The 15,260-nt window shown below is 37.0% G+C and overlaps 2 protein-coding genes across 2 annotated transcripts; one reads left to right on the top strand and one right to left on the bottom strand.

Moving 5' to 3' along the window:
• The first annotated feature begins 10,019 nt into the window (after window positions 1-10,019).
• Window positions 10,020-12,909, top strand: LOC112280426 (calmodulin-binding receptor-like cytoplasmic kinase 2). The gene is made up of 3 exons (XM_024515899.3): window positions 10,020-11,028; window positions 11,296-11,644; window positions 11,870-12,909. The coding sequence occupies exons 1-3, from the start codon at window positions 10,633-10,635 to the stop codon at window positions 12,256-12,258; spliced, it is 1,134 nt and encodes a 377-aa protein (XP_024371667.1). The 5' UTR covers window positions 10,020-10,632; the 3' UTR covers window positions 12,259-12,909.
• A 211-nt stretch (window positions 12,910-13,120) lies between these two features.
• On the bottom strand, window positions 13,121-14,839 carry LOC112280427 (large ribosomal subunit protein eL20). Its single transcript, XM_024515900.3, has 4 exons — window positions 14,761-14,839; window positions 14,321-14,436; window positions 13,973-14,036; window positions 13,121-13,585 (listed from the first exon to the last, which is right to left on the bottom strand). The coding sequence occupies exons 1-4, from the start codon at window positions 14,770-14,772 to the stop codon at window positions 13,244-13,246; spliced, it is 534 nt and encodes a 177-aa protein (XP_024371668.1). The 5' UTR covers window positions 14,773-14,839; the 3' UTR covers window positions 13,121-13,243.
• Window positions 14,840-15,260: the final 421 nt, after the last annotated feature.

Raw genomic sequence — 15,260 nt, 5'->3', positions numbered from 1 at the left:
TAGATAGGACATCAAACAAACCTTGTTGTTTTCCTGGCCGATAAGTGATAATGAACTCGAATCTTGACAAAGACATACTCCAACGAGCTTGACGACGATTCAACACGCGTGCTGACATGAAATACTCGAGGTTCTTGTGATCTGTATACACAATGACTGGACTAGAAGCGCCTTCTAGATAATGATGCCATTCTTGAAAGGAATCCACGATCGCAAAAAGTTCTTTATCGTGGATCTCATAATTGATCTCGGCTGCTGAGAATTTTCTTGAATGAAAAGCTATCGGATGGAGTTTGTCATCTGTTCCCATTTGTGATAAAACTGCACCCAAGGCAAAATCTGATGCATCTGTTTCCATAAAAAATGCCTTGGAAAAGTCAACACGATATAAGACTGGTGCAGAGACAAACGATGTCTTCAAGGCTTCAAATGCTGCTTCCGCTTCTTGATTCCATTGAAATTTATCTTTACTAGTCAAGCGTGTAAGTGGAGCTGCAACTCGTGAGAAATCTTTGATGAAGATCCGATAGTAATTGACAAATCCCAAGAAACATTGGACATCTCTTACCGTCCTTGGAATCTTCCAATCCACGATTGTTTGGACTTTCTTAGAATCCATCATGAGACCATCATTTGAAATGATGTATCCTAAAAAGTCAACTTGAGTAGTGTGAAATACACACTTTTCCATCTTGGCGTACAATCCTGCATCTCTAAGTTTTTGTAATACTTGACGAACATGTATTTCATGTTCTTCGACGTTCTTAGAATAGATCAGGATATCGTCTAGATAGCAGACGACAAAATTGTCTAAGAATTCACGAAATACATCATTCATGAGATGTTGAAAAGCAGCTGGTGCATTCGTGAGTCCAAAGGGCATAACATTATATTCGAAATGTCCATACCTGGTTCGAAACGCAGTCTTCCATTCATCTCCTTCTTTGATCCGTACTAGATTATATGCTCCTCTTAGATCTATTTTTGTATAGATCTTAGCTTGATTCAACTGGTCAAGGAGTCCTGATATCAAAGGTAATGGATACCTGTTCTTGATTGTGATCTTGTTGAGTCCTCGATAATCAACACACATTCATAAAGATCCATCTTTTTTCTTTACGAATAGAATTGGAGCTCCTGCTGGAGATTTTGAATGGCGTATGAAATTCTTCGCTAAATTCTCGTCAATATATGTCTTGAGTTCAGCCATCTCATCTTGCGATAAACTGTAAATTGGTCCAAATGGTGGCTGAGTTCCTTCCTTGAGGTCGATTGAACAATCATATGGATGATGCTCAGGAAGAATATCTGCATTCTTTTTCTCAAAAACGTCTTGATACTCCTGATATTGACTTGGAATGCCACTTGAAGTCTTTACGTTTTCAGAAATAGGTGCAGCATAAATAGCAAAAGTTGATCCTTCTTTTGCTGCGTGTATAAATGCTTTTGCACCTATCAGTACGGGTTTTACTGTACTAGACTTATAATTTTTTACTTGGTTCGTAGAACTATTAATAACGCTTTTGGAAAAGTCAAGTTTACGTGAATTCCAATCTATTCGAGGGTTATATTTTTCTAGCCAGGATAAACCTAAAATAACTGGATTGGACGGGGATTTAATTATGTTAAAAGCTATGTAGCTATCATGACCGTCTATTGTTACTTTTATAGGATGAGTTTCATGAGTGACATCTCCAGAAGACAAGGGACGACCATCTATGACTTCTACATGTACTGGTTTAGGTTTCTGTACAAAGGGTATTTTACGACTTTTAACAAATTGTTCATCTAAAAAACATGCTGAGGCTCCCGAATCTAATAAAGCAGAGGCTTTGTAATTCTTAGGTCCTAAATATAAGTCTATTATAAAACAAGGAGAGGGTTCTGAGGAGAGGATAGGACTTTCATTAGGAATTGTACAAGGTTCCAGCTGCACGGTCCCTATTGTAGCTGGACGAATCCGTTTTCTGACATGTTGTCTTCTTTGACCGTCGTACCCCTCATTTTATAGTTGCGTCATTTCTTTGGACAATGTTGAGCAGTGTGCTTAGGTTCTCCGCAATATAAACATAATCCTTCTTGACGACGACAAATCTTTTCTTGTTCAGTTAGAGGTTTAAAACGTACCGCGTCAATTTGCATGTCTTCTACTTCCGAATGTACGTTTGACAAAGATGTTGATGTTGCCATTGAGTAATAACGTTGAGGTTCCCGTGAATGATTCTCAGATCGAAATTCAAAAAGTCGATTATCACATTTTACCACAAAATCGATTGCTTGACTCAAAGTTTGAGGATCAGGTAAGTTGAGCATCAATTTTTTTACTTCGTATTGCAATCCATAAAGAAATTGACTGATGAGTGCAGCATCATCCCACTTGATGTCAATTGCAAGTTGTCGAAATTGTGAAGCATATATTGTTACTGAGCGATTTTCTTATCGCAGAATTCGGATCTTATTTGTTGCAACACGAGTTGCATCGTGTTCACCATACATAGATCGAAACTCCGCCAAAAAAGCTTCCAAATTGTCCAATATTGGATTTCGTTGTTCAAGAAAAGACGAAAACTACGATAATGCAGAACCAGAAAGTAGAGTGCCAATAAACCTGACTTGTGATCCTGGAGTTGGATAGCTTTGCGGTTGAAGTTCAATTGCCAATTGTACTTGATTGATGAATCCTCGAAACTTTGATCTCGTACCATCAAATTTCTCAGGTAAGGCAATTCTTGGTTCTCTAGTGCTTATAGGGTGTTGTACAATTGGAGAAGGAACGTGATTTGTTGTAGATGTTGAAGCAGCTCCGATCATCTCTATATCTCCACTTTCTGCTATTCTTGTTCTTTCCTGTGTTGGTGAATTGAGTTGATGCATTGCAAGCATTAACTCCCTCATTTGCTCTTGCATTTGTGCCATTGCACTCTTCATTTCAACAAGCTCTGCCATAATGACACTAAGAAGAAAAATTTGTTTGATATTGCTCAAGACAAAAGAAAAAAAAGACTTGATAACAAAGAAGATACTAAGAACAATATCAGTTTAGAAGTGGGTAATCCGCAAACTTCTAATACGCTTATGTCTTGTCAAGAGAAAGGGGTAATCCACTCTTACTCAAGAAAAAACAAAGCTCTGATATTGTAAGTGTACTCTTGTCAATCTGTCAAGGACAAAGACTCGATGAAGAAAAATATACACCAAAAGGCTATCTCGATATAATAAGTCAAAATATAAACAAGTAGGTATATTAAAAGGAAACTGGAATGGCTATTGTCACAAGATAAGAAACTAAAGACTCTTGAACCTAGACTAGAAGCAAGAAAGGAGTTGACAAGAGTGAAGAAGCCTTCACTCTTGTCTCTATATATACTATCTAACTAGGGGCTACGTGGCGACGTTCTATAGGACCTCCAATATGTGTTGACTTTGTAGGACACATGCCTTCACTTACAAGACAAGTTTTTCTATGTGTGGGCCACATAGTTAGCTTGATCTTCAAGCTAACAACATGTGTGGCACATGGCCAACTTGTTGACCTTGTTTCTAATCCAAAAAGTCAATTAAAGACACCTATGAAGTCAAAGCAACGTCTAGAAAGTTTCTAGGAAGCTTCTATATTAAATATTATACAATTAACTTACTTTTATCTACTTCTACTTACTTCTACCTATTTCTATATGTAATTATTAGCTTACATGATTATGGCCGTGACAGCTAGCACTCTTGGCTAGTTTGTAAAATTGGTATCACATCTATAGTTCAAAATTTGCTAATACTTGGTTGATTAGGTATACTAAGTGTGTGTAAAATTTTGTATTACTCTAATAGTGCAATTGAAAGATATTTGGATTTTAGTATAAAAGGATATTAGAAGTTGGTAGTTTGAGATTGGATAGCATTTCTATGATATTTGAAGATCTATTAATTGAATTAAGATGAAATATGGCATCGTGTTAGAAGACTTAAATATCAAGCTATAGAATGATTTTGAATTAAAGTTAATGGTTGAAGAAGAAAAAATTGCTACTAGAATATTTGCATCAACTTTCAAATTAGCATCCAAGTGACATCAATGCAATTTTTGGGCTTTTTTTTACAATTTATAAGTTGAATTGGATTGAATTTTTTTTAATATATAGAAAGCTTATAGTGGCATTTGTATGCAAAATTTTGCACTAAGTAGATAGTCAGATTAGGAGTTACAACTTGCCAAAGCTCACTAATTAGAATGAGGTCTTGCAAGGAGAAATGAAAATTACCTAATTATGAAAGTAATAAGGTAATTGGAATTTATATGTAGTTGAAGTTACTAAAAAGAGTGTTTTTGAGAACTTTGTATTAGCTTTAAGTAATTTTGAAATATAATTTGAATTACATTCTTCTTATATGGATGAAATCTATTATAATTTCTTGGATATTTGTAAAACATAAATTTATTTTTTTACAATGAGGTGCCCAATGCATTTCTAAATAAGATAATATGTATTACAACACCGCCTCCTATATAAGCAAATTATAATAAAAAATTTGAAGTGGAAAAAATCTTAGACTTGAGGCGGCATCGACTTAAGTTGAAATATCTTATTCATTGGTACAGATTTAATATTAACAAACATAAATGAGAGCCAAAAAAAACTTACAAATGTAATAGAAAAGATCAAAGCTTTTTATTAACAACATCCATCAAAACCAAGATGAAAGATAGTAAATATTTTTTATAAAAGAAACATAATTTTAAAAAGATTACATTCTACTTCATATCTTTTGTTTGTAGTTTCTATATAATTATAGAATTAAGAAGATAGAGAATCAACAGCCAACAAATTTAACTTAAGAGCCATCATTTATTGACTTATCAAATGAGACATTGTAATTATCACAATCTTTGAAAGAAATAAAGATCATAATATGTCACAAATATAATTTTTCATATCTTAGATTTCTTCAATATGTGATCACCACTCCTTGTAGAAGTCATCCCTAGAAGGAGAGATAATGTCACGGACACATATTTACTGTAATTATTACTTAGATGATATAAATAGATAGAAGTAAGTAAAAGTAGATTAATTTCATAATATCTTCTAGAAAAGCTTCCTAAAAGCTTTATAGATGTTGCTTTGATTTTACATGTATTTATAGTTGATTGATAGATTAAAAATTTGGTCAAAAAATTAGTCATGGATTTTTCATGTTGATAGCTTATAGAACAAGCTAATTATGTGGTGCCCATATAAAAAACTTGTCTTATAAGTTAAGATATGTATTGTGCAAAATCAATATGTTTTGGAGGTCCTATAGAATGTCGCCACATAGCTCTTAAATAGATAGTATATATACAAGCAACATTGAAGTCTTCTTCACTCTTATCAATTTCTTTCTTGCTTTTAGTTTAGTTTCAAGAGTCTCTAGTTTTCTTATCTTTTGGCAATAGCCATTCTAATTTCTTTTTAATATATATACTTCTTTATTTTTATTTTATCATACTTCTTTGAAAAAGTCTCACTTATTTATTTACTTTCATCTTATTCTTATCTTTGATAATTTATAGATAATTGGTAGGTTAAAATTTGGCCAACAAATTGGCCATATATTATACAATTTGGCAACTTATAATACAAGTTGGTCATGTGGCATATATATAGGAACTTTATCTTATAAATTAGATACATATATTGAAAGTTAGCTATGTGGTGTACATATAGGAAATTTATCTTACAGGTTAGATACATGTATTGGAAGTTGGCTATGTGATGGATGTTTTATAGAACATCATCATATAGCTCCTAGTTAGATAATATATATAGAAGCAAGAGTAAATTCTTTTTTACTATTTTTAACTCTTTTTTTGCTTCTAGTTTAGTTTTAAGAGTCTGTAGTTCTTAATCTTTGAAAATAGCTATTCTAATTCTTTCTTAAATAAATAAATATCTATATATATATATATATATATATATATATATATTTATTATCATCTTTCTTTGAAAAATTTCTTACTTTTTTATTTATACTCTTTGTATTCTTGTTCTTGATAATAACTTTGTTGTTATATTTTAAATTCTAAAAAAAAAAAATTGAAATTACAACTATATCCTAAAGAATCAAAAAAATTAAAAAAATACAAGAAAAAAATATATACTTAATATTTAGTAGATAAATTTAATAAAAAAAAATTGAAATAAATATTATTATGATTATATGACACTAACATAAAAATATGAAATAAAAAATTACATAGTAAGAAGCATATACATTAAATTTATTACAAATATTCATTTAATAACAACAATTTAGATGTGATTTTTAATTTATTAAAATTACTTTATTTTTCATAAAATATATATTTTACTTATTTATAATTTAAGCATATGTAATATAATTTTTTGCAACAAAAATATTTGCATATTGTTTTAGAGATCAAATTGTGGCCATAATTTTTTAGAAAAGAGTGTGGCCACAATCTGTCATGTATGAATGCATGTTTGTAGAATTTGTTAAAGCATTTAAAATTAAGTTTAGAATAAAATTTATAGTATATACATCTTGTATAAAATAACTAGTTCAAGTAAAGACAATGCAAGTAAATTAATATTGGACCAAGGTGGTCTACCAATCCTTAAGTTTGTAAAAACGTACATAAAAGCAAGTTAGATGTTTTCTGAGGTATTTTTTGTGTTTGCTACATCTGATCTTTAGGCAAGGTTGAAAAGCATAGAGATAGTGGTTTGATTTATTGGAATAAGAAAAGCTATAATATCTTTACTTCTTTATTATTTGATTTCACTATTGAACATCAAAATATTTGTATATTGAAATTTTGAAATGATTTATAGATAGGATTTTTATTTTTGAAATTTAATTCATATATTTTTAGAATAAAATTAATATTGATATAATTTTTAAAAATATCAATTAACCTGAAACTACTCCAAAAAATACTAAGAGATATGCAATTGCTTTAACCTTGTCCATACAGACATTTTTATTACTAGTTTAAAAAATAATTAGTTCAAGTTCATGAGGATAACAAGGTCACCTTTAAAAATGATAATGTTTTAAGTTGTTTTATTCTAAACTAAAACTTTGTACAACTATGGCCACCACAATGTAAAAGGTGTGTGTGTGTGTGTGTTTTTTTTTCTTTTCTGCCTTTTTTTTTTTTTTTTTTTTTTTTTTTTTTACCATACAACTGCATTAAATTCAGGTAGTATGAATTTATCAATTTATTAAAATTATCATTTTATTATGTTTCAAAGGATGAAGTTTGAATTTTTTTTTAATGGATTTAAAATAATTCAGATCCACTTTTTGAAACAAACAGTTGTAGCTTAGTTGATTATCATGTACAATTTGAGCTGCGGTCAGTTTTGAAAATATATATATATATGTATGTATGATAAAGACATGTAATCTCATCATTAATTTTTTTTCAAACTCATTAATAAGCAATAGACTCAATAATGAATGAAAATACAAAACTTGATTTCTCAATATATATATATATATATATATAGATACATTATGTACACAACGTAAATTGATCAGAAAATAAATAATTATGTCAAAAAAAGGATCATAAAGATGTGTACTTCCATGTATAATACACACATGCAACAGTAACAATAAATAATAAAAATAATACATAACAATAGACATGTAAGATGTATTATAATCTTTCTGACAACTTTGATTTAATATTTTTTTTTTTTTATGTAAGCAACAGAGAGATCCTATAAATGATTTCAAAGTTTAGAGCAATTCTAACAAATCTCTAAAGAATAAAAGCTAGAAAAACAACTTCACGTAAATATTTTAAGCTGACATTTTTATTTTTATTTTATTTTATTTTAATGAATTACTAAGACAAACATATGCCAAAGAATCAGCATGCTCCAATATAAGTCCTGGAAATAGTTTCAAAAATTGAATCAATCACATGACTCAAGTATCTGTAACACATTCAACTTGGTCTCCAAGTTGCAAGAGAACATTCCCCTCCTATTTAAACTACCAAGTAGGGAAGCGTTACTTTTACCTTTACGTTTTGCGATTCGAATATGGAGAACAGGTTATAAAACACACCTTTTTACTTTAAAAAAATACAGACAACATTTACTTTCGCGGTTACAGCCGTCACTACTTTTACTTTTAGGGAAGAAGAGTGATCTGTCGGCGGCCAAAGTGAGCAGAAACCAACCAAGGGGACAGACCGGCCCTACCGATGCTCGTCGACGCTACCGTCATCAGTGTCGGAGCCACAGGTCGGCACAGACTGGCAACAGGGAAGAAATTTCTTTACGGTGCAGACGCATGATAAGGCATTGTAAAAATAACTGTGACAATAGTCTGCGGCTGTAGCTTGCTGATGCCAGAGGAGACGAGTTGGCGCTACGACAGCAACCACATTAAGGGTAATGCCGCTGGCCAAGGTCGGCTTCCGATTAATCTTAGGGCACGTGTATGATTCCAGAAGCTTACGATCAGCAGAGCTGTTAAGGATGGAATCGGAATTTTTGATCTGGTGGACCGAGCCAGGTTTTTACAATGGAAGTGTGTGGGATTTGTCGTCGAGTTCTTCGAGGGGCTGTCACCGGTGGTGTTGGTCAATTGATCGAGAGCTTCGCCGTTTACGTCGTGGTTTTGGTTAATCAGTGACTGATTACGAGTAATACCTTTAATGGGATTCAGTACGATTGGAATAATCAGTGTTGAGCTATGAAGCAATAAAGACGGCACGACATGATGACCGCTGCATAGAAACTACCACCGTGGTCCTTTCTCCGTATGTCTGTTGGACATAGAATTGAAATATTCTTGTGAACACTAGTGTAGCATTCGACTCAATTCATTCCCAGCAATTTTAAGATTGAGTTTCCACTCTTGACCGAAGCTTAGGGTGATCTCTTGCGGGATGACTCGCTGAAGGGTGGAAAGCGCGGAGTTCATCCTAACTCTAAACTGCTGAGCCTATGTCCTAGCATAATCGAGGTTGTAAGTTTTAGTAAGTTTCAAAGATGAAAGATCTCTGTCAGTAAATTATTGAATAAGTCGCTCAATGAGGTTGGGCGACAGCAAAAGGGAGGTACGTGGAAGTGAGAGGATCGTAGCATGAGAATCAATGATTAGATTTTGTCAGTTGCAATTAGAGTCGGGTGTGGAGGTGAAGCGTACCGATTTTCACCAGGTTCTATCCGATTTCCACGGATTTCTTGTTGTTAGCTACAATCACAACCATTCCTAGTTGCAGCGCCCGTGGTGGCATCGTCAGAAGTGGTTACTTGCACCTCACTCCCCAAATTCGTGATGTTAGCATTTAAAACTTGGTCAATACTGCAGAAAGACAGAGATTGTTCATCTCACGCGCTGATACTTCGGCGCATCGTGACAACTACCGAGAGGACAACTTCGTACTACGAAACTGTGAGGCATATATCTCGCTGCACGATTTTTGAAGTTCTTGGCGCGCATGCAGAGCCTTCAAACCTTTGTAGAGTGAAAGAGTTCAAACAGGTGCATCCTCTACTCCGGGGTAGTTGTAAGTCCGGTGGTGAATCCATGAGGAACTCACCAGTCACCTTGTGACTTATTCTAATGCAAAGAGATTTCGAATTTCCGCGTTTTGAGTGAAGACAAGCTGGACTGACCCTCACGAGTAGTTGACTTTTTAAGCAAGGTATCCGACCCTGAACTTGAAGCGAAGGCGGTATGTTTAGTCGTTGGCGTCCATGCCAAATATATATATATATATATATATTTCACTGATTTTTGAACAGGTTGACCTTAATTTGTCTTCTTCTACGGCTGCCTCTCCAATCGGCTCTCATTTAACAACCTCGAGAAGGACACGTGGAGTAAGGGAGTAAGAGCAATTTGCAATGTAATTGTAGCAACTGCCTTTGTGATGCATATCTGCAGGCCCTTCTCTGGCGCTGCAAGTGGTGAAAGACTCTTACCATCAGAATCGCTGGATGCAAGTGTACATAATGCCAGGAATTCTCATCTGGACGTTAGCTGCGTCGTGACGCTGTTTCCAGTTTCGATTCATTTTGTTCACTCTCTTAGGTCGTTTCTTTACAGATTTTGTGTACGAGGAACTAGAACCGCAGGAAATTATTGCATTGCACACAAAGACTTCTGACCTGAACGTAGAAATAGATCCGTCTCTGAATCATAGTTCCGAGAATGTTTATTGGAGAAACCATAAGCAAGATATTTCTTCTACGTTTCAAAGAACAGGATTCAAGATTACACCTCCAGGACGTTGTCAGCATCACGCTCAAATTTCAACTTAACTTCAAGGGGGAGGCTTCTGTTGTGAGCGGCTCGTGGAATTGGACACGACAGTGAGGAAGAGACTAGGCTTGCGCGAATTTGGTTTTTCAGGTGGCATTCGAGAAAGGCGCCATTAATGCCACCACCGCCATTGCTGGATAAGAGCCTCATGCTGGTTTCAGTTGGACATGGGCTTCTGGAAATGACGTCAACGATCGGGTTTGATTATTAGAAAGTGCCTTGTACAGTGATTTAACTTCCTTGTGCGGGCTTCCGGGATCTTCAGAACTTCTGTGGTTAATGACGTTTTGTGCTCCAGCTGCGGGGTGATCCAGTCGGTTTTAGAAACTCTGAAGTATCACAATGGGGTGCTTTTCCTGCTATTTCCCTTGGTCGAAGGAGGATGAATTGGGTGATTACGAGAGCCAGGAGCAGTTCAAGGTCGTCTTTGACCAACATTCGACATCTTCGCAGCCTGGATCTGAGCGTCGCAACGCAAATACATTTCAATTGTTTACGAATGTGAACGACGACCACCAGAAGTCAGCTGCGGCTGCAGAGAAATTCACAATGAAAGATATCCTTTCCGCAACTTGTAACTGGTCTCCATCAAATAAAATAGGGCAAGGGGGCTTCGGTTTGGTGTACAAAGGCAGACTAAAGGACGGGAGGATGGTGGCCATCAAACGCAGCAGGATGGATCAGTTTGCACCTCGGCTGGGGGCCGAGTTTCGAACGGAGGTCGAAATGTTGACTCAGGTTTATTTTTCTAAATCCACATGCTAACTGAACTGTATGTCGACTGCTAGATTACCTAAAGAAGATCCATAGTTTTCCTTTAATAAGCAACCACAAGCTGCAAATTGTGAAAATGAATTTCTCTTCGAGTACTTTGCATTTTAGGGAGGTCTTGCTGAAAGAAGGATGGTCAGGAAATTCTCAGTGAAGTTATTTTTCGTTTATGCAGCTCCTGAAATTGAATGCGAGTTGTTGCAAAAAGCTTTAACTTCAATCTCATGATCGTAGGTGGATCATTTGAACCTCGTGAAACTGATCGGCTATTTGGAAGAAGGACCTGAATGTATTCTAGTCGTGGAGTATGTTTCGAACGGCAATCTTGGTGAACACTTATATGGCACCTACGGGAGACCACTCGACATGAGGACTCGATTGGAAATTGCGATAGACATCGGACACGCACTTACATATCTACATCTTTATGCCGATCGGCCAATCATACACAGGGGTATTAAGTCGTCAAACATACTCCTCACAGAAAGGAATCGAGCCAAGGTTGCGGATTTTGGATTCTCTCGCTTGGGACCGTCCGATGCTGGGGATACCCATGTCTCAACTGCAGTAAAGGGCACTGCAGGTATTGAAAGCTACGTAGCCATGTTGTGATAGATGTTTCTACTTTTTTCTGATGCTTCTCCTCTGATATCACATATTTGCTGTTACATAATACCCGCCGGCCTCCACATGAACATTAGGTTTGAACTTTCATTTGTGTTGAAATCTCCACTCCAATCCCTGGTAAGGAAGACGGCGGTTTTTTTGAGCAAAGACGCATTAAAAGACTGAGATTTGGCGAATGCAGGTTATTTGGATCCGGAATACTTAAACACTTATAAGCTGCACCCGAAGTGTGATGTTTATTCTTTCGGCGTTTTGCTCATAGAATTTTTTACTGGGAGGCGACCGATTGACATGAAGAGGATGGGTGCTGAACGCTTCACTCCCCAATGGACGCAGAAGAAATTTTCAGAAGGGAGACTGGTCGACATGCTTGACTGTAAAATCAAGAAAACACCAGCATCATTGAGCGCCTTTCATCGCTTGGTTACCCTCGCCTTTGCTTGCACAGCACCTCAAAGGACTAAGCGACCCAGCATGAAGAGGGTAACTGAGGTTCTTTGGGACATTCGCAAATTTTTTTTGGAAGCACATGAGCTAGACCAGCAGGGTAGTTATGAAAGCCGCGTTTGAAGCAGCTCGGCTGAAGCAGGCCAACATATTCATCGAGCATCAAATAGACGTCGTCGCAGGGATGGAGCGATACCCTCTCTGCACAGGCTCTGGAGCTTTTAAGCCAAGACGCATTGAAGATGTTATACAGATTGAACAGGGTGGGAGTAACGAGTGAAAGTTTCATCCTACAGAAACAAACACTCGCCGCAATCGCGATAGGATTGTAGGTGAGTAGATTGATCAAGTACAAACTTCAGGTATCCTCTACCTTTCGAAAACCAAGCATAGCACGTTCACGCAGCAGCAGACACTATGCTCATCTTTTTTTCGTCTCGATAGGAACGTCGCTGTATGCAACGAGAGAAGTGATGGCTGCAAGAGCTCATGAAACTGGAGCGTGTTCGCTGATCAATCTGTCCGACTGAACGTTTGTATTTTACTCCTTGGAAAAAAGAGCTACGGTTGTCAGATATTGGAATTATTTAACTAACATGATTAGAAGAGAGAATCCTCCTACATTTGAGACATACTTAAAAAGCATACGGAACATTTATCGAGGAGACTTGTAAAATTTGTAGCCAATCGAAATGTACCAATTATAGGTACGATGTATTCAAATGACATGTAAGTGTAACATAATTTGATATATAAAACTTCACATTACCAGTATTTATTCTCTGATCGTAGTATGCAAACTGTACCACAAGTGCAGTGTCTCACAATATACTTCTAGGCCAGTGGGGCCCGAGCTGCCGCTACCGAGTTTGACAGGGAAATGGAAATTGTTCAAAGGGATATGAAGATAGAAAACTAACATCAAACATGTAAACTCAACCAGCAAACGTCCATTCAATCAAGAAAAAAGCAAAACGTACTGCACTTAAATTCAAATATATCCTTCAAAAAAATAGAAGGATTCAATGCTTTTACTGTCCCCAACACGTCACGTATGAAATGGCAACTGTCGCCACGAGGTAGAACAGGATCCTTCTCGACTGTTTTTCTACACAAATGTGTTGGGCCTGGAAGCCTTGTATGTGGTCTTCAGGCTCCTGGTTGGTGGACGGATCTTGCGGGTGGTCAGAGGGAACTTGATTTTGGAGTTATGGAACTGCTTGGTGTTCACACGCTTGCAAAGAGAAACTGGAATAGTTGCAGTTTTGATGATCTGGATGCATGGGAAGCGAACCCTATGACGAGAAGCCATCTCATCGTACATCTGCTCAACTGCTCCATTCAACGTAAGGTCACGATACTCCTTGTACATGTTGTGGTACCCGGTCCGACTCTGATAACGCACCCAGATACCATAGTTCTTGATAGTGGTAGGGTACTTCTCAAAAATCTGCAGGAACGTCTGGTCAGATTCATATTCAACGACAATTGTCTCTGCTTATAATTTCCCGACATTGGGATGGTTTCAAGAGCGTATACACTGAGAACGGTTCGAAATTGAAGACCCGAAAGTGGCTCCCAACACTGGGTATTGCATCAAAACCTAGAAGTGCATTGACGATTCGGAGTGTGATTCTCAAATCAGCATACAACTGAAGAGTATGGCACATATCAATGAGCTTATATGGAGGGATCTACAAAAAGTACCGATTTTTGATGTGATCCATTAGTGAATTCAGGTCGCATTCCCTCTGTATTTCAGAATTCTGCTGCGTGTTCTACTACTCGAGCCTACACGATAGGACTTCAAATCACAAAATGAGTGAGGTTGACATACCTCGTTGATAGCGAGAAGTTGACCGTGGGCCTTCTTGACTTTCTGCAACTTCCTGAGGAAATACCTGCACAAGACAGCATGAAAATTGAGGACATGGTACGAGCTTGAGTAAATATTTCTGATACACATATGGTGATGTGAACCAGAACACTAATGAAGAGATGACCTGTACTTGATAAAAGCACAAGCCAACGACATTCACAGCAAAGAATACCAGCCAGCTCCGCAAAACATCCTGATCTGATACATCATCATCTAAAGCACAGATCCACCAATTTCGAAGCATTCTCTGGAATTACACAAAGCGAGAGCGTCGTTTCTTTTCGAACTTAAACTACAACACCATACCAGAACTTAGACTTGGCGCGCACTTCGTTGGTGGCCCAGAGCTTCATGCGGTAAGCCTTAGGTGTCTCATTGGTCGCGGTAGGAAGGGCCCGCCCAACCACCTGGTATTGATGAAACTGATACCAAAAGAAATTGGAGCGATCAGAACCGGAAAATGATGAAAACAAGTTACCGCATGATGGGTCATACTACGGTGACATCAAACAATCATACACAGCAGACAAGCATCAAAATCCCTGACGCAACCTAGTCGGACAGCAAATCACTCGAAAAGGCACATCCAGCTCGTCAAAACCGGACTAAGACTGCTTCGCTGGGATGCTCACGAACCACAGCGCAAGCTCGATGCCCCAAACCCTACAAGAAACAAACACGCTACCGTCTAGGGACTCATTAACCGCAACTGAATACAGAATGAGATGGGCAAGTGATCAACTAACCCGGAAACTCATGGCTGCGCGCTGGGAAGCAAGACGAAGCAACGAGGGCCAGAGCGCGTCTCTCGACCCAACCAGACGCACGCTTGAAAGAGAGCGTCATCGCGATTCCCACAGGACTTTCAAGCAGCCGCTCCAAGAATTAGGGCTTCGGGTGGTAGCGCCGTTCACACTGGGCCGAGTGGTTCTCCATCAGTGCTCTGTTTCGTAGAGTATCTGTGAGTATATGGTAGTTTGTATTTTCGTATAGTTCGTGGCCTACAGTTATACAAGGGGGAGTCATAGAATAATATGAAGAACTAGACAAGGGTCTTAGGTAGTCTTAGGGTTGTTGCCTTCATTTGTATTTTAAATAATAATAAAATTATGAAAAAAATTCTCCCAACTTTCATTTCAGATAAACTACCAGAATACTTCATGGGTGGATTTTATATTCATTGCTAATTATTTTATGTTAGGTTATGTTCACAACATACGGTGCTCATGTGTCATGTGATCTTTGA

Source organism: Physcomitrium patens, chromosome 3 (assembly GCF_059467195.1).
Source record: "Physcomitrium patens ecotype Gransden chromosome 3, ASM5946719v1, whole genome shotgun sequence".
NCBI classification, from domain to species: domain Eukaryota; kingdom Viridiplantae; phylum Streptophyta; class Bryopsida; order Funariales; family Funariaceae; genus Physcomitrium; species Physcomitrium patens.
Note: the sequence above shows the minus strand (reverse complement) of the source record. Positions and strands in the feature narration are given on the sequence as shown.

Bases quoted from the DNA above. Each gene is read 5' to 3' on its own strand.
- LOC112280426 (XM_024515899.3), top strand. From the start codon at position 10,633: ATGGGGTGCTTTTCCTGCTATTTCCCTTGGTCGAAGGAGGATGAATTG. The intron at 11,029-11,295 runs GTTTATTTTTCT...TCATGATCGTAG, and splicing joins AGGTCGAAATGTTGACTCAG to GTGGATCATTTGAACCTCGT. The intron at 11,645-11,869 runs GTATTGAAAGCT...TGGCGAATGCAG, and splicing joins TGCAGTAAAGGGCACTGCAG to GTTATTTGGATCCGGAATAC.
- LOC112280427 (XM_024515900.3), bottom strand. The intron at 14,037-14,320 runs GTATGGTGTTGT...TGTCTTGTGCAG, and splicing joins CGCGCCAAGTCTAAGTTCTG to GTATTTCCTCAGGAAGTTGC. The intron at 13,586-13,972 runs GTATGTCAACCT...ACGTTCCTGCAG, and splicing joins AACTTCTCGCTATCAACGAG to ATTTTTGAGAAGTACCCTAC.